Source organism: Eleginops maclovinus, chromosome 1 (genome assembly GCF_036324505.1).
Source record: "Eleginops maclovinus isolate JMC-PN-2008 ecotype Puerto Natales chromosome 1, JC_Emac_rtc_rv5, whole genome shotgun sequence".
Lineage (NCBI taxonomy): Eukaryota > Metazoa > Chordata > Actinopteri > Perciformes > Eleginopidae > Eleginops > Eleginops maclovinus.
This window is the reverse complement of record NC_086349.1, coordinates 24,956,105-24,974,786: the sequence shown is the minus strand read 5'-3', so window position 1 is coordinate 24,974,786 and position 18,682 is coordinate 24,956,105. Positions and strand designations below refer to the sequence as shown.

Sequence of the window (18,682 nt, the reverse complement as noted above, 5' to 3'; positions counted from 1 at the left end):
GCTTCCAAAACAAGTTTAATTTGAGTACGTTTCAGTGCTTGAATTATAGTTAGAGCTGCGTTCAAAACAACAACGTTCAATTATTGTTTATCAAAATATACATTCATGTCTACAGTTAGTCGCATAACCACAGAGGTGGGAAGTAACTGAATACATTCTCAAGCACTGTTCTTAAGTCCGTGTTTTAAGATACTTTACTTAAGTATTTCCATTTAATACTTTATACTTCTGTTCCACTACATTTAAAGGGAAATAATGTAATTTTACTCCACTACATTTATTAAACAGCTTTAGACACTTTTAATAAAACGCAACTAACTCTTTAAGTCAAATTATTTCAATATTTTACAAAAAGTCAATCAAAACTTTGTCTTCAAAAACGCTCCTCGATGCAACAATATTATCTAGAAATGTCACATATATATAAACTAGTATAAACACACATTTTCTGCACAATGTTTACTTTTATAGGGAGAGTGGGGTAAGTAGTGTCAATTTTTACTTAAAGTGCCTTTAAAGCAAGGGGATTACAGTAATGCCTCCAACTAAAATATGTACATATAGTTTAGGATGTTGTGCATCCCTGGGAACACTCACTTCAGATCTTAAATAAACTGTTTGAGAAATATAGCTTTAGAAAAAAAAGTGGTTTTGTGGCACAACTTGCCCCCGGTGCGGGGTAAGTTGTGCCATTAGAGAAAATTCACTGGGGTAAATTGTGCCATTTATAATTGAAGTAAAACAGATCATTTTAATCTCACAAACAATAATGCTATATAAAAGCAAGACAAATTCAATACAACATTATTTATTTAATGTGTATTTAAAGTTTTAACACCAAAGGCCACTTTTCTATAACAAGGCCTATGAACACCTAACATCCTACTTGTCCAATGCTGCAGGGAAATATGAACTTCTGTTCCCTTCTGGCTGTACCACCAAGTTTTGTGGTGTGGCCAATTTGCTTGAACAAGGCCTAGCGCCACATGAACACATACTCAGAACAAAATTAAAATTCCAAAAGGAGCACCTAATCCTCTGCAAATCACCTGCATCTGAATCTCTTCACAGATTCGGCCTACTACAGAACATCCCACTTGTCAATGCTGCAGGGGAATGTGAACTTATACTCCCTTCTGGCTGTCCCACCAAGTTTTTGTGGTGTGGGTAGTTTCTTGAGCACATCACCTCTAGGGATGACTCCATCATTCTCTCTAAATGTGAAGATGGGCTTTCCATCAACAGACCTCTTACAACTTTGCTTCAGAAACTTTGCACTGATCTCGTCACCTTCAACATTCTCCACCAATCCAACATAGTTATAGGATTTGGATTTTTACCTGCAAACTTCACAATGACAAAGTCACCAGCAGATAGATCCTTGTCACCATCATCATCATCACTCTGGACATCTGAACTCTCATAATGAGTGGCATCGCTAAGTGGAATCGGAAAGTCACTCTCTTCTGAGCTACTGGAGAGCACTTTCTTTTTGTGCTTGGTTGGTTTTGACCCTTTCAGAGCCCCCTTCTTATTTCCACTCCTTTTTTTCTCTTCAGCCCGTTCCTTTTCTCTGCTGTGTGTTCTCCAGGCTATCTTCTGCCTCATCATTGGTGGTGGAGCTTTCTTCTGAGCTACTGTACACAGCCGTTTTCTTCTTGGTTTTGGTTTGATTTGCAGCTTTCAGAGCCCTTTCCTTCTCTCTTTTCCTGTTCAGCCTTTTTATCTTCTTTTTCTTTGTGAGCCTTCTCCAACTCCATCTTCTCAGATGTGTCGGTCATGATTCTTGTTTTCACTTTCTTTCTTACAATTCCGTTCTTTCTTTCTGTGGCTTTTGGCAAGGGAAGAATGACTTCTGGAGACACATAACCCAAGTGAGCAGAAGAACCAGATTCGTCACTTGATAAGTGCTCGGGATTTGTCAGAGCAACATGCCAAATGGTAGCGTGCTTTAAAGGCGTTGAACCAATCAGGTCCTAGAAAAGGTTCAAAGTTTATCAGCACATTGCAGTTTACATTCAGATAAGTTATCCGCTCCAAATTACTATCCAATAGGCTATACTTGATCTAACCTGCTTTTTCGTCTCTGGTCCAGTTGGCAGGCATGTCAATGCTATTTCTTTGTGCGAACTCAAAAGCCAGTTCACGGCATTTCATGACACCTATGCGATGAAACTGTGTGTGTGTGTGTGTGTGTGTGTGTGTGTGTGTGTGTGTGTGTGTGTGTGTGTGTGTGTGTGTGTGTGTGTGTGTGTGTGTGTGTGTGTGTGAGAGTGTGTGTGTGTGTGTGTGTGTGTGTGAGAGTGTGTGTGTGTGTGTGTGTGTGAGAGTGTGTGTGTGTGTGTGTGTGTTAGTTATTATCTGCATAATGTTCAAAGGAGTTTTGCCTCTGGCTAATTTGCATGGCGTGATGATGATGATGCTTCAGAGACTTTTATGTGAAACATGCTCTTTAAACAGTTGCAATCTAAAGCCACCCATTGAAACCAATCAGAGAGCAAAACAAAGATGGACGCAGTTCTGCTGCTGATCATGGCAGCTGCAGGCAAGTGTTTTATAAGTTTGGATATCTATTTATTACTTTATACCTGTACATATATTCAGCCATTTGTTTGAAAAATGATATTATCTTTGATGTGTATAGGTGAATGCCATGAGAAGATGTATTGTAGAGTACATTTTTGACACTCTAAATAGTTCGAATAAGTCTATTGTAGGCTCGACATTTATCATAATGTTTTTACGTTAATTTTAATGAATAAATTAAGCTAAATGAAAAGTCAAGTTATAGCCTGAATGAAGGTCTGTGTCTCTGCAGGGCTGAGCGCTGTCTCCTCACATGCTGAACGTCAGTACCATTTTGTCTATGAAGCAAAGAACATGTCTGAAGCACAGAGATACTGCAGAGAGAAACACACAGACCTGGCCACTGTGGACAGCATGGAGGTTGTGGAGCTCCTGAACAACATGGCAGGCCACAACAAGCAAGTCAGTTCACTTTTCTTCAAATGAACAACAAGGGGATCTCTTTAAGAGTGACATTTAAAAAGGAGAGATTATTACAGAACGCTGAAAACAGAGTTAAAAAAATGTTATTAATAATAATCAAGTTAATTTATAAGCGCACTTTTCATTTCAATAAACAAAACTCAAAGTGTCACCGAGGAAAATGGGTGGTTTAAAGGCTTTGCTGAAATGGTGGGTTAAGCCCAAGCACGTGTAAAATACTGACAGTAGAGGTAAGGAGATTCAGACTGATAGGCAGCATCACGGCTGTGGATGAGAGTTGATGTATGAATGTATCAAGGCTGATTTCATAAAGGCTAAACATTTCTCTTTAATAAACACATACATTTCCTTGAGTAGCTTTAAAACACAATGAATGTTGCTTTCAGTCAGCCTGGATAGGGCTGTACCACGCCACGGGCAGCTGGAGGTGGTCGCTGTCAGACACAAGCTTCTACAAACCGGGGGAGACGGAGTTCAGACGATGGTGGGTTGGAGGACCAAACAACTTTTCATGGGAAAAATGCTCAATTATTAGTTCTAATAATGGAAATTGGGATGACCTTGTTTGTGACATACTCCTCTCTGCAGTCTGCTGTGATGTCACAGGTAAGAATATTAATTTAAGATGAATTATATACATTTAAACATCCTACGAAAAAGCTTCTGAAATACAACGCATTATTCTTTATCTGACAAATGGTTCCCCACCTTTTTTGTATCTGACCTCTTACAGAAATGTGTCTCCTTATCATGATTCAGATGTCTATGGTTTGTTAGCAGTTCCACTCAGGACATTTCCCTTTCCACTAAAATTCACAAAGTAAAAAGAAATATTGTTAACATGTTTATTTTTGGGAAATGTTTCAGATTTGTCCGTACGTTTTACATCTTATACATCTGAACAAAACAGGATAAGAATCATAAAGAAGAAATAGAATTTGAATGCAGCTTCTACCTGTAGCAGAGTATCTTCATTGTTTTACTAAAAGATCTGAACGTTCCACCACTGATGAAGCCTAACGTTTCTTGCCAATATTCAAATGTTGAAAAACTACACGACTGTATGTCGTTGTTTTGTGTAATACTAATTATATTTGTATTCATGTCAAGAGACTGTTCAAAACTACTCAACATTTTCTTCAGATTATCTTATCATACGTTTAACACATGTGTTCATGTATTGATGTTACTCCTTATATCTCCATGATTTAATCGTTATATTTTATATTATAAAGTAACGCCACCACAGAGGTTTCGTTGATGTCAGGCTGTATGTTGTGGAGCCTCTACTCAGCACTTCTCTGTGGTGCATTTTCAGGAACGAACGCGACATTTGTCTCCACTGAAGGCCTAATGACATGGCCTGAGGCCCAGAGCTACTGCAGAGAACACCACACAGACCTGGCCAGTGTGAGAAACCAGACAGAGAACCAGCAGATTGTTGAGCTGTTACACGAACGGGGTAATTATTGGATCGGACTTTCGAGACCAAACTGGACGTGGTCCGATGGAAGTCCCTCCTCCTTTAGGTACTGGAGAGAAAAGGAACCTAACTGCAGAGATCCTAATGTTTGTGTGGCTGCAGATTTCTACAACTCTGGAAAATGGGATGACTTGGACTGTGGGGTGATGAAACCATTCATTTGCTACAGTGAGTAAAAACCACACCTACCTCAAAGCATGGGATGAGACTGAGTCTCCTGGAAAATCAGCCACCATAAATGTTGTGCCTGATGAAGTTTGTTTGTGTTTTTAGAAAATGTGCCTGTTTCAATGCAAGTGATAAAGGTGAGGGTGCCGAAACCAAACTCCGGTGTGGATCTGAACGACCCCGCTTTTCTGGAGGAGATGTTGGTGCAGGTAAATCATCATTTCCACTTTTATGCAAAACAGAAAACAAGCAGATATCTTTTCACAGCAAACCCTCAACAGAGACTTAGCTGCCTGCCACAAAATGAACCAGGAAAATGATATTATAAAGATGCCAATTCTCTATTTGAACGATAATGATGATGGGTTTTGTATCTCAGGCGAAGAAGAACCTGAGGGCCCAGGGATTGGACGACAACATCAAACTGACCTGGAGGAAGCAGCCGGATGGAAAAGTCTTCCAGAAGGAGCAGAAGTAGAAGGAGAGGGATGAGCTCTAAAGTTGAATTGCTGTGTTTCATCAGGGAAGAGTGTATTTCCTTCCTAAATGTCCTCATGTGACAGAATACAGCTGCAGCAATGAGCTGAATAAAGAATCATTTAGAATGACTTTCGATATAAGATTTAATGCTTTTCCTTGTTATATATGGTCTTGAAGTGAATGTTTTTTGTGCTTTCCATTGTTGAAATCATCAGCTTTGCTTGTGAGAAATAATAACATCGTGTCTCATATGAAGTTCCATAATATCGTCAAATAATCTGTATAGAAAACCATTGTACATATAATTCATTTTCACAGTTTTAGGGACGCAAAATTAGGGAATTGGTTTTCAAAGTATGAGAATGTGATGCTTTACCTCATATATTGTCATACGTAATATGTTTTGGTCACCCTAATAAGGATGAAAATTGAAGCAATTTCCCTAAACATATTTATTACTATTTTATATCACTGTAACATCTTGTAGGGAAAAACATGGAACTGTTGCTTTCTAAATATTAGTGACATTTAAAGCATTCAAACAGTGGTAGGGTTTTTTTTTACCAGCTGTTCTTACTGCACCTTGCAGCTGCAACTATGTTGGTTTTATCCTGTATCAAATGTTTCATTCATGGATGTTTAAAGTTGAACTTATTATTTGTCTAAGATGATAGTTTACTTTTCATTTGTGACGTATGACGCTCCGCTGTCAGTACGCTTCTCCAGGTTTGTGATTGGTCAAATGGTGCTAGCCCCGCCCCTTTCAGGTGAACGCGCTCATAGCATGGATGTATAATACGAAACCCTGGGTTGACTTACCGAGTAGATAACCAGCGTCGAAGGAACGCATTTGTTAGGTTTAGTTAAGCCAGACCACTCAAACATATCCAGGGTCAGTTGAACTGGCTTCGTCGTACAGGCCTCTGATCTGTTTTAAGTATATCTTTTGAACTTTGAGGAAATTCACTTTCCGTTAAACCGATACCGCAGTTGGGTCGAACTTGCTCTGCTCAACCATGACAGTGGTATTCTGCTAATAAACACAATTACATCCACTTTCCCATAACATCCTTACAGTTTTGAACTCTGACCAAAAGTAAAGCTGTTTTACTGTAAAACATCTTAGAGGAAATGACTGATGAACAATTCAGAAATTGCGAATACAAAATTCAGTGTTCTACAAAATCCTATCATAACATAATAGACTTCAGGAGCACATCTTGTTCATTGATTGCCTTTATTTTGAGTACATTTTCCAGATTATAATCACAGAATGCGGGTTTTTTACTTGTAATGTGGTGTTTTGACAGTGTTGTTGGTCTCGTCTGAAGAGAACCGGTTTAACCTCGGGTTTGTTTTACTGCGCTGCTTTGACCTTTCTTACTTTATGCAAACAGAGTGATTTGAAAGTTATATTACAGCAAAATCTGCTTACCCAAATGAACACTGTCGGATTTGATTTCAAAAATGTGAAAGTGTCTATATGGGTCCACACCACATAGTGTAAGTGTAACTCTTATATGTTGGTACCTTAACCCCAATTTATTCACATATTAAAATGTATTTGGAGGTTAAATCAACATTATATTTGTTAGTTTGCTCAACACTTGTATGCACATTGACTCTCACATGATAGTTGTATACCACTGCCACTCCAATGTTAACAATATAAGGTGTAAACTTAGGTGGGAAGTAACTAAACTTTACTCAAGTACTGTATTTAAGTACAATTTTGAGGTACTTTACAATTTTGGCTCCACTACAAGTCAGGGGTTAATCTTTAACTTTTACTCCACTACATTTATTTAACCCCTTTAGTTGCTAGGCAGATTAGGATGAATGATGGTAACTATAATCAGCCCTTAAATCAGACTGTAGTTCCCCTGCAGTAAATCCAGCAGCTACCCTGCAGTATACAAAGCCATTCAAACTAGCTGCACCTTTACCAGCTCTGAGAACACTTTAATGATCAATCATTATAAAACATATCAGAGATATTATTCTGAAATGGACCAATCAAACAATGACTACTTTTACTGTCGCTACTTTAAGTACATTTAGATGAGAGTACTTTCTACTTTCACTGGAGGAACATTTAAAATACTTTTACTGTGACAGAGTATTCCTACACTCTGGTACTTCTACTTTACTCAAGTACAAGACCTGAGTACTTCTACTTTACTCAAGAACAAGATCTGAGTACTTCTACTTTACTCAAGTACAAGATCTGAGTACTTCTACTTTTACTCAAGTACAAGATCTGAGTACTTCTACTTTTACTTAAGTACAAGATCTGAGTACTTCTACTTTTACTCAAGTACAAGACCTGAGTACTTCTACTTTACTCAAGTACAAGATCTGAGTACTTCTACTTTACTCAAGTACAAGATCTGAGTACTTCTACTTTACTCAAGTACAAGACCTGAGTACTTCTACTTTACTCAAGTACAAGATCTGAGTACTTCTACTTTACTCAAGTACAAGATCTGAGTACTTCTACTTTACTCAAGTACAAGACCTGAGTACTTCTACTTTTACTCAAGTACAAGATCTGAGTACTACCTTTACTCAAGTACAAGATCTGTGTACTTCTACTTTTACTCAAGTACAAGATCTGAGTACTTCTACTTTACTCAAGTACAAGATCTGTGTACTTCTACTTTTACTCAAGTACAAGATCTGAGTACTTCTACTTTTACTCAAGTACAAGATCTGAGTACTTCTACTTTTACTCAAGTACAAGATCTGAGTACTTCTACTTTTACTCAAGTACAAGATCTGAGTACTTCTTTAACCTCTGTAAATAAGAGCCATAGATCTTGTTCCTGGGGTCTCTCTTCCATCCAGATGTCTGTTTAACCTTGGCGTGAGGCCATGGAGACCTACATCAGAGACTCTGTCGTCATCGGCGTTGGATCTGGAAGGAACCCACTCTGCCCTGCTCCGCTTCGCTGAACGCAATCAACACATCTCTAACAGCAACCGGTTTCCGCGACCCTTTCTTCATCATCTGCCTGAGTATACAACAATTCATCTGTTGAACTTCATTGTCTCCGCAGGACAAGCTCTCCCTGCTCCACATGCCAGACCCCACCTGCAGGTGCATCACAGATTTCCTGTCCGACAGGAAGCAGCAGGTGAGGCTGGCAAAACACGTCTCTGACCCCCGTTCTTACCATCATCAGCCAGGGAACTCAAGTAAGAGCAGAACATCAGCTCCCTCATCCAAAAAGCCCAGCAGAGGAAGTGTCTTCCTGCGGGAGCTGAAGAATTTCAACCTGCTAAAACCGATGCTGATGAACTTCTACTCCGCCAGCAACAAGTCCATCCTCATCTCCTCCATCACCATCTGGAACGCTGCAGCTACAGGACAGGGAAGGATGCAGTGCATCAGCTGCTAACAGACACAAACTGTGCACCCCGCTCCCCTCTGGCAGGAGCCTGTATTATGTAGTATTTTTAATATTTGATTACATTTGGCTGTACCCAGTTTCTTACATATTTATATTTTCTGTAAATATTGTCTTTCATTTTAATTTGTTAGTCATAGAAAGTTTTTCTTGTTTTGTCTAGCAACTTATAAGATAAGATAAGATGTACCTTTATTAATCCCTGTGGGAATTATTCTTCTTTCTTTGTCTTTGAATGCACCACATATACCAAACCAAATTCCTCATATGTGTAAACCTAATTTATAATGAAACATGATTCTGATTCTTAAGTCCTTGTGTGATTCTGTCCTCTATTTAACGAACCCCGAAAAATTTGCTTATGCAAACAACTGTTTTTTCTGACCTATTTGCATGAGGACAGATGACAATGGCTAACTAAATGATTTATATGAAACACTATCAGCTGTAAGAACAGTTGCAATCAGAGAGCAAACAAAGATGGACTTGGTTCTGCTGCTGATCATGGCAGCTGCAGGCAAGCGTTTTATACATTTGGATATCTTTTTATTTCTTTATTGATTATTTCATGTACACCTGAGGGGTGGGGGGAAGATTCATTGCGGAGGACATTTCTGATTCTATTTGACAACTGATTGTTTTGCAGGCTATACCCCTGTTATATTGTTTGAAAGGTAATTGCTCAAAAACAAACTAAATGAAGTGCAGCTGAAAGCTTCCTATTTCACTGTGAGTTGTTTGAAATAGAAGTCAAAATGTACCCTGAGAATGACTAAATGAATGTCTGTGTCTCTGCAGGGCTGAGCGCTGTCTCCTCACATGCTGAACGTAAGTACCATTTTGTTTATGAAACAAAGAGCATGCCTGAAGCACAGAGATACTGCAGAGAGAAACACACAGACCTGGCCACTGTGGACAGCATGGAGGTTGTGGAGCTCCTGAACAACATGTTCGATCCAAACTTACTGGCCCAATACAGAAACTATGTGAGTTCCCTTTTTGTGTTATTCATTTTCACTGTTTTTTATTACTCTGCTGTTGAAAGGTGTTTTGGTACAGTAGACTGCACCTTATAACTGAACTTCAGTGCTGTAACAACTACAAAATGCATGTCTAATGCCGAGGCTGAACTCATGAGGCCAAAAAACAACATTTTAAAACCTAAATATCTTCTCTTTCTTTTTTAAGAGTTAGATCAGGGTGTATTTATTTAAAACACAATGAATGTTGCTTTCAGTCAGTCTGGATAGGGCTGTACGATGACCGGGACACCTGGAGGTGGTCACTGTCAGACACAAGCTTCTACAAACCGGGGGAGACGGAGTTCAGACGATGGGGGTCTGGACAACCAATCAACACCGAGAAAGAACAATGCGGAGTGATATACCATGGTGACGGAACGATGCAAAACAGGAATTGTAAGGCTATCTACAAGGTGGTCTGCTGTGATGCCACAGGTAAGAATACTAACTTAAAATGAATATTACACATTTAAAATCACGTTATAAGCTTCTGAAATACAATGCATTATTCTTTATCAAACTAGCGGTTCACAACCTTTTATTTCTATTTGACTTCTTACAAAACCCTGGGTCTTCTTGTCATGATTCAGGTATCTGTGATTTGACAGCAACTCCACTAAAGACATTTCCCTTTTCACTAAAATTCTCACATGGTTTCATTTAAATGAGTGTTTGTAGTCCAAGGAGTTCAATGACAAATGTAAAGGGAAATATTGTTTACATATTTATTTTTGGGAAAATGTGTTTCAGAATTGTAGGTAAGTTTACATCTTATACATCTGTACTAAACAGAATACGAATAATATAGAAGAAATATAATTTCAATGCAGCTTTTACCTGTAACACAGTACCTGAAAGATCTTAATCAGGGGTGTCCAAACTTTTTTCACCGAGGGCCACATACAGAAAAATATACGGAGAGCTGGGCCACTGATAGAGGTGAATGTTGACTCAAAGGTCGGTGAAATTGCTTTAAGGAAAAAATTGCCGACATCCCGTCTGTCTTGGTGTTCATTTATTTTGCTGGCAGCTCATTCCTTAAAACAGAAGCCTCAGATTGCTGGTAATAAGAGTAAATATGAAGGTTCAATTTCAAGCTGGTTTTAGAAATAAGTTATTGTTTTTTTATATCAACTAAGATTTGTTAGAAAATGTTTTAAATTCTAAATGACTCAATTTATTTGAAAATTGGGCTCATTAATATATTTGAACATATACATTTGAGAAGTAAAATATAAGACAAGCAAAAGTTTCATTTGTGGGCCGTATTCCATTATACTGTTAGCAGTGGCGGCTGGTGGAGTTTTCTCCAGGGGGGGCTATAACTCCAAGATGTATGTACTAAGGTATCAAACGAGTGTATTTACATAAATGAAAACAACCAAAACAACATTATAGATAGATAGATAGAAGTGCAAAGAGATGTACAGTATATGCAGTTAAGAGTGATTATGTAAAGATAAGGGCAGTATAAAGAGGTGGGAATAATTGGCATAGTATAAACAGATGTAGTATGAACAAATATACAGATGTGCTATATTACTATACAGATGGCCAATATACATATATCTATCTATCTCTCTCTCTATCTCTAGATCTATCTCTATATATTTAAATAATATATATCATATATAACATGGACAATACATACAGATATATATACAGATGTGCTATATATATGCAGATATACAGAATGTAATGAAAGAGATGTAGTATGAACAGATATACAGATATACAGATTATAATGTCATGTAGTGTTCTACTTTTTGTACATAAACTTTGCCCTTCTATCCTTGACAGCAGCGAATTTCTCAATGACTCTTTGGTTGAAGTCAGGGATGGTTTTGACAAGATTCTTCTCCATAGAGAGCATGGCCAATGCATTAAGACGATCCTGTGACATTGTGTTCCCGAGGAAGGTCTTGATTCTCTTCAGTGTTGAGAAGCACCTCTCAGACTCTGTGCTGAGCTGTGGTCATAGGAGTTGTGATGAGGATCTTCAGCAGCGCCACAGTCTCTGAGAAGGTGTCCTGAAGATTGTTCCCCCTGAAGAGCTGGTACAGAGCCACAGCACCACTGCAGCTCTTGAACTCATCGTTGCTGTAGATGAGAGCCAGTTCAGTTTTCAGCTTGTTCTTGTTCAGCAGTGGGTAAGCCTCCATGGTGGTGTTCAGTGCTGCTATAAACGATTTATTTTTTGAATACATGTGTTCATTTAATAGTAACAATGCAAATTAACATTGCACCTCTATAAAACTAGACTATTATATTATATAGGGCCTATTCTAAGGTATTCCCCACTTTTTCACAAAATAGTACTACAATAATTAAAAACATTGTAAAAGACCTACACCACACATTTAGCTTCTATCTCACCTCTGTGGCTAGCCTCTGAAGATCATCTGGGCCCAGTGTGCGGCGTTTCTTGGCCAGCTGAGATACACTGCCACTGTGTTCTCCACAGAGAGTAGGGAGGTAATCTCTGAACAGAACCAGGAGAGAAAAGTTCATCTTTAGTCACCAATTAAAACAACACGAAATGTGAAGTGGTTCAAGCATAATAGAGATTAACAAAATATCAGTAATATTAAATAGCACAACATACACATTAATTTACCTGATCTTTTGTATGTTGTTTGTGAACTGCTGCATGATTCCCTGAACAAAGACTGAGTCAATGGTCCGCTTCTGGAGCTGGTTGTAGAGAATGTCCACATTAGGCATGATGAGATGGAACAGTTTCAGGAAGAAGCTGAAACTATCATCCTCCAGCAGCCTCACAAACCCTCCAGCTTCTCTCACAGTGATAGGATCAAACTCTCCTGAGTCCCTGATGGTTTCAAAACACTGGAGCAGGTCTTCTTTGTGCTCAAAAACAGTGTTCACAGTTCGGCTATGAAAGTTCCACCTCACTGTGCTTGCTCTTGGGAGTCTGTGGGCCACCACTCTATCGAGCACGCTGGTTCTCTTTGGAGATCTTGAAAAAAAACTAGAGAATCCAGCCAGGTCTGAGAAGAAATGACTCACTTTTGGGATATGGGAAGTCACCTGCTGCATGATGAGGTTAAGTTGGTGAGCATAGCAATGGACATAGTGTGCATTCACATACACGTCTTGGACCTTCTTCTGTACACCACCTTTGGCTCCTCTCATGACACTTGCACCATCGTATGCTTGGGAAATGAGCTTGCTCTTCTGGTCATCAGGGAGAATGGAGCTCAACCTATCCAGAAGTGCTGTGGTGATGGAATCAGCTGTGGCACTTTGGAGAGGTATGAACTCAAAAAACCTCTCTTGGACATGATGGGCTTTGTCAATGTAGCGGATCACAAGCACCAGCTGACACTGAGTGGAAATGTCCATTGTTTCATCAGCCTGGATGGAGACAAAGTCTGCACTCCAGATTTCTCCAATGATGCACTCTCTCAAAACTGACAGCATGCAGTCAAGGAGTTCATTCTGTACAGTCTTAGATGTTCCCTTAAACACAGTGGCAGTCTGCAGGTGATCATGTAGAACTGCATCCAGTGACGCTACAAAATCCACCAATCCTCTAAAAACACCAGGATTTTCTGAGCTTTCACTTTCATCGTGGCCACATAGGGCAAGTTCAAATGCACCACAGAACTTGACACAGTCTATTATTTTAGATAGGATGTGCCTGTTTTTGTCAACCTCCTCATTGTGCTTACGGATCCCTACCCTGTAGCCTTCATCAAGCTGAGATGAAATGTTTATTTTCCCAAACATGGCTAGTCGCAGTGCATTTTCCATGTGGATCCCAGTTCATTCATGTTTCTTTGCCTTTTCTGAAAAGTGCTTCAAATCAGAGGTGCGCCCCAACATCGTCCTATCTCTGGTATTGAAGAGGAGCTACTGCGCATGTACAACTTTTAACGAGAGTCTATGGGCAAAGATTGCTGCGCCCCAGGGCGGAAATACGTCACCAATCAGACAATGTCAACGAACGAAACAACTTTACTCATCATTAACTATGAAATATTTATCTTGCACATCTAAAACAATATATACATATATTTCGAAATATTTTATTTTATTATTTCATTTTTATTTAATTTTTTTTATGTCTTATTCAAGGAAATGTGGTGAGGTGAGTGGTGGGGTCATAATCCAGACAATGACAAGAAGTAAGAACAGTAAGGATCAATACAGAGCAGTACAGGTGCATACAATTTAGAAAAAGAGGACAATGGGAAAAAAGAATACTTGAAAATTAAATAAAAATATGTTATGCTCCATTATCACTTCAGGGTCCATAGAGAGTCCTTATTTACAGTCTTGTTTGTTTTTGTTTTTTAAACCCCCCAACCCCCACCCCCCACCCACAGGTATGGTTGGGCCACAAATAATAATAATAATAATAAAATCTTGTTTTCTTTTTTTTTTTTAAATAATAATAATTAAAAAAATAAAAAATAAAAATAAAAATAAGAAAGTGAAGTTGAGCAAAACCAGTCTCTAAGAATCCAGTATCAAGGGAGAAAATAATATTAGACATTGTTGTCCTGGTGAAAAAAAATAAATCAAAGGTTTCCGTAAGAGGGAGAAGGAAATATAGTGGAGTAGTATAGGGCAAAAGACAAAGGGCCATGGTGGAAGAGCAGTAACATGACGGTCACTTTTATTTCATTTTTTTTTCCCTTTCAGAGAGCTACCTGCGACTCAGCGTCAGAAGTGATAGGGAGTTTTTTTGATAAGGCCTAATAGTGGGTCCCAGGTAGTACGGAAGGATTTCAGAGATCCTTTTAATGAGAATCTTAACTTCTCCATCTGAAGGCACTGTAAGACATCCCGTATCCACTGATCATGTGTTGGTGGGGAAGCATGTATCCATTTGAGGAGAATAGATCGTCTAGCTAGTAGAGTGGTGAAGGCAATGACACGGCGTATAGTAGTGGGCATATTCCCAGATGGGGAGAGGCCGAACAGTGGTCATAGGATTAGGGTCCATCTTTGTGTTAAAGGCCTGTTCAATGGTTCCAAATATGTCAGACCAAAATTTGTCCAGCTTCGGGCAAGTCCAGAACATGTGGAGATGATCAGCTGGGGATTGATTGCATCTGTTACAGGCATCACTCCGATCTGGGAATATTTTAGCCAGCTTAGCGTTGGTAAAGTGAGCTCTGTGGAGCACCTTGCACTGGAGTAGGCCATGTCTAGCACAGATGGTTGATGTATGGACTAGGTTGAGAACGTCACTCCATTGATCATCGGAAATGTTTCTACCTAGATCAAAATCCCAGAGCTCCTTAAGAGGTACCATAGGATTCGGACTCAGGGAACCAATCTGGCCATAGAGAACTGAAACCAAGCGCTTTTGATCAGGGTCGAGTGTGAGAAATTTATCAATTGGTGATTCGGGGGGGCGGTTAGGAAAATGGGGAAATTGCTTTTGGATGAAGTGCCTGACGTGGAAAAAACGGAAGAGATGACTGTTGGGCAGGTTGAATTTGACTGACAGGAACTCAAAGGATGAAAAGACTCCATCCTTGTAAAGGTCATCAAGCGTCGCGAGACCACTGTTCGACCAAACACGGAAGGCCGGGTCAGTACACGATGGAGAGAATAGGTGATTGTTTGAAATTGGGGCATGAACTGAAGCTCTATGTAACCCGTGCTGTTTCCTGAATTGGAGCCAAATGCTTATGGTGCTAGTAACATTATGGGTCGCTACATGGAGCTGAGAGCAGATTATAGAGTGTAAAGAAGCAGTTGACAACTCGATATGTACCCAAGGTGGGCAGGGGTCTGAAAGTTTACAGTTAGCCCAATAGAGGAGTTTGTTAATGTTAGAGGCCCAGAAATAGTGGCGAAAGTTGGGGAGTGCCAGGCCTCCTTCTGATTTAGGGAGTTGGAGACACAACCTTCTAATACGCGCAGGCTTGTTGTTCCAGATGAACGCAGTCAACTGCTTATCAAGATCAGTGAAAAAAGATCTATTGATGCGCACTGGGATGTGTTGGAAAAGGTAAAGAAACTTTGGCAGGATGACCATCTTTATAAGGTTGACGCGACCCGCAAGAGACAGGGGAAGGGAGGCCCACCTGGACAAATCAGCTTTGCATTTATCTAGTAGTGGTTGAACGTTTTTAGGGAACAGGTCTTTAAAAGAGCTTGCAACAAACACCCCCAGGTATTTGAACCCCTCCACAGCCCCTTTAAAAGGGAATATGGCTTGGGGAAGTGCCTTTGCCATTTTATTTACAAAAAATACGTCGCTCTTTTGAATGTTTAGTTTGTAACCTGATACACGGCCAAATTGATCTAAAATCGACAGTATGGGGGGGGAGAGAGGATAAGGGGTTCGAGATCATAAGAAGAAGGTCATCACTGATAGAGACAGTTTATGAACCATGCCGTGACGCGTAATGCCCTCAAACCTATCATGGCTTCTGAGCCAGATAGCGAGAGGTTCAATGGCTATATTGAACAACAGTGGCGAAAGAGGACAACCCTGGCGCGTACCACGTTGGAGAGAGAAAGGGGGAGATCGAATGCCATTGGTGTGTACAGAGGCAGATGGAGAGGCATATAGGAGTTTAATCCAGGAAATAAATTGGGAATCAAAACCAAATTTATCAAGAATAAAAAACAAGTAACCCCATTCAACCCTATCGAAGGCCTTCTCTGCGTCAAGTGTCACTATGACTTCGGGGGTGTTAGAGGAAGGAGAGAAAATTATATTGAGCAACCTCCTTGTGTTAAAAAAAAAAGAGTGTCTCCCCACCATGAAGCCTGTTTGGTCCAGGGAAATAATATCTGGCAGTACACGTTGGAGGCGGATAGCCAGTATCTTGGCCAGTATCTTACAGTCCACATTTAACAGTGAGATTGGTCTGTAACTGCCACAGGAAGTAGGATCTTTGTCTTTCTTGAGAAGCAAGGAGATAGATGCAATGGACAAAGTTTCCGGCAATCGGCCTGTCTGGAGAGAGTCATTGTACATTCTAGCCAAAATTGGGGCTAACTTGGAAGAATATGCCTTATAAAATTCGACTGTATAGCCGTCGGGCCCAGGAGACTTCCCACTTTGCATTGATTTTATTGCATCATGTATCTCAAGGGTGGAGATGGGGCTGCCCAATTCGCTAGCGACGTTCTCGTTGATTTTGGGGTATATTAAGGAGTCTAGAGGATTGGGGGTCATGGCGGGGATCGGGGGACATTCCGAAGTGTAGAGATTGGTGTAAAATTCCAAGAAAGACCTGTTAATATCAGCTGGGTTAGAAGTAAGGTTGCCATCGGATAATCTGATTTGGGGAATCAATCTGGACGCACGGGCCGCACGAGCCTGTTGAGCTAGGAGTCTACCAGCCTTGTCGCCCTGCTCAAAGTAACGCTGCCTACACTGTCTCAGTTGTCTCTCAACAATGCCTGTCATCAGAAGATCGTGTTCTGAGTGTAGCAGGAGGCGTTTTTTATAGAGACAAGGGGAGGGAGAGGAGGAGTATGTTTCATCAAGTAAGCGAAGCTCATCACAGATTTCTGAAAGCCTAGCCTTTTCATCCTTTCTCTTACGTGCAGTGTACCAAATGACCTGTCCCTGCACAGTGGCCTTAAGAGCCTCCCAAAGAATACCGCAACTAACGTCGGAGGTGTCATTAATTTCAATGTAGGAAGAAATCTGAGTGGAAACATAGTCTTTAAATTCACTGTCTGACAGGAGGGGAGAACTGAATTTCCATAATGGAGGGGAGGACATACCAAGAGGGAAATTAATGTCAATTGAGGTGGGAGAATGATCTGAGATGGTTATAGAATGGTATTCGCATGAATTGACCAGATGAATCAAATTGTTATCGAGTAAAAAGAAATCAATTCGTGAAAAAGTGTGGTGCCTGTGCGAGAAGAAGGAAAAGGCTCTACTTTGTGGGTTAATACATCTCCAGGGGTCTGAGAGTCCTAATTGTGATGCATTGTGCAGTACTACCTTGGCCGATTTGGAGAGAGTAGATTGTGTGAGCGATGACCTGTCGAGACTCACGTTCTGGACCAAATTCCAGTCCCCGGCCATAATAATACGATGGTTGTCGGCGTTGGGAATTCGAGCGAAGAGGTTCACAAAAAAATTGTCATCATCCCAGTTGGGAGCGTATGCAGAGATTTATTAAGATTATAATATCATGCATGTTTATTTCATACATTCATTCAATTAAAAATGTCATTCCTTATATCTCGGGGGATTCAAGTGTTATATTTTATATTATAAAGTAATACCACCACAGAGGTGGCATTGATGTCAGGCTGTATGTTGTGGTGCCTCTACTCAGCACTTCTCTGTGGTCCATTTTCAGGACCGGATGCAACATTTGTCCTCATCAACAGCACAATGAACTGGACTGAGGCCCAGAGCCACTGCAGAGAACACCACACAGACCTGGCCAGTGTGAGAAACCAGACAGAGAACCAGCAGGTACAGGAAATGGTAGCTGCAGGGGGAAGTGACGCCTGGATCGGCCTCTACAGAGACTCCTGGAAGTGGTCCGATGGAAGTACCTTCTCCTTTAGGTACTGGAGAGAGAAAAGGAACCTGACAACATAGCTCTTATTGATTGTGTGGCTGCAGCTTTCCAGGACTCTGGAAAATGGGAGGACGCGGACTGTGGGGGGAAGAAACATTCATTTGCTACAGTGAGTAAAAACCACACCTACCTCAAAGCATGGGATGAGACTGAGTCTCCTGGAAAATAAGCCACCATAAATGTTGTGCCTGATGAAGTTTGTTTGTGTTTTTAGAAAAATGTGCCTGTTTCAATGCAAGTGATAAAGGTGAGGGTGCCGAAACCAAACTCCGGTGTGGATCTGAACAACCCCGCTTTTCTGGAGGAGATGTTGGTGCAGGTAAATCATCTTTTCCACTTTTATGCAATTACACATTCAACACTTTGGCATCACATGAAGGGATGCAAGCAATTTGTATTTTCTGTATTTGAGTAATCATGATGATGAGTTTCGTATCTCAGGCGAAGAAGAACATGAGGGCCCAGGGATTGGACGACAACATCAAACTGACCTGGAGGAAGCAGCCGGATGGAAAAGTCTTCCAGAAGGAGCAGAAGAAGAGGGATGAGCTCTAAAGTTGAATTGCT

At 40.3% G+C, this 18,682-nt stretch overlaps 2 protein-coding genes across 2 annotated transcripts; one reads left to right on the top strand and one right to left on the bottom strand.

The window, feature by feature from the left end:
* The first annotated feature begins 2,508 nt into the window (after nt 1-2,508).
* Nucleotides 2,509-18,215, top strand: LOC134862580 (uncharacterized). Its single transcript, XM_063880581.1, has 12 exons — nt 2,509-2,545; nt 2,819-2,988; nt 3,396-3,615; nt 4,328-4,660; nt 4,766-4,869; nt 5,040-5,134; nt 7,988-8,125; nt 8,241-8,525; nt 9,003-9,067; nt 9,349-9,536; nt 9,788-10,007; nt 17,888-18,215. The coding sequence occupies exons 1-12, from the start codon at nt 2,509-2,511 to the stop codon at nt 18,133-18,135; spliced, it is 2,103 nt and encodes a 700-aa protein (XP_063736651.1). The 3' UTR covers nt 18,136-18,215.
* Nucleotides 11,940-13,136, bottom strand: LOC134871121 (zinc finger MYM-type protein 1-like). The gene is made up of 2 exons (XM_063893723.1): nt 12,190-13,136; nt 11,940-12,054 (listed from the first exon to the last, which is right to left on the bottom strand). The coding sequence occupies exons 1-2, from the start codon at nt 13,011-13,013 to the stop codon at nt 11,940-11,942; spliced, it is 939 nt and encodes a 312-aa protein (XP_063749793.1). The 5' UTR covers nt 13,014-13,136.
* Nucleotides 18,216-18,682: the final 467 nt, after the last annotated feature.

Excerpts from the sequence above, each read along its gene's own strand:
- LOC134862580 (XM_063880581.1), top strand. The coding sequence starts at position 2,509 with ATGGACGCAGTTCTGCTGCTGATCATGGCAGCTGCAG. Across the intron at positions 8,526-9,002 it reads ACAGGACAGGGAAGGATGCA|AACAGTTGCAATCAGAGAGC; the intron begins GTGCATCAGCTG and ends ATCAGCTGTAAG. Across the intron at positions 9,537-9,787 it reads TGGCCCAATACAGAAACTAT|TCAGTCTGGATAGGGCTGTA; the intron begins GTGAGTTCCCTT and ends TGTTGCTTTCAG.
- LOC134871121 (XM_063893723.1), bottom strand. The coding sequence starts at position 13,013 with ATGCTGTCAGTTTTGAGAGAGTGCATCATTGGAGAAATCTGGAGTGCA. Across the intron at positions 12,055-12,189 it reads AACAACATACAAAAGATCAG|AGATTACCTCCCTACTCTCT; the intron begins GTAAATTAATGT and ends GGTTCTGTTCAG.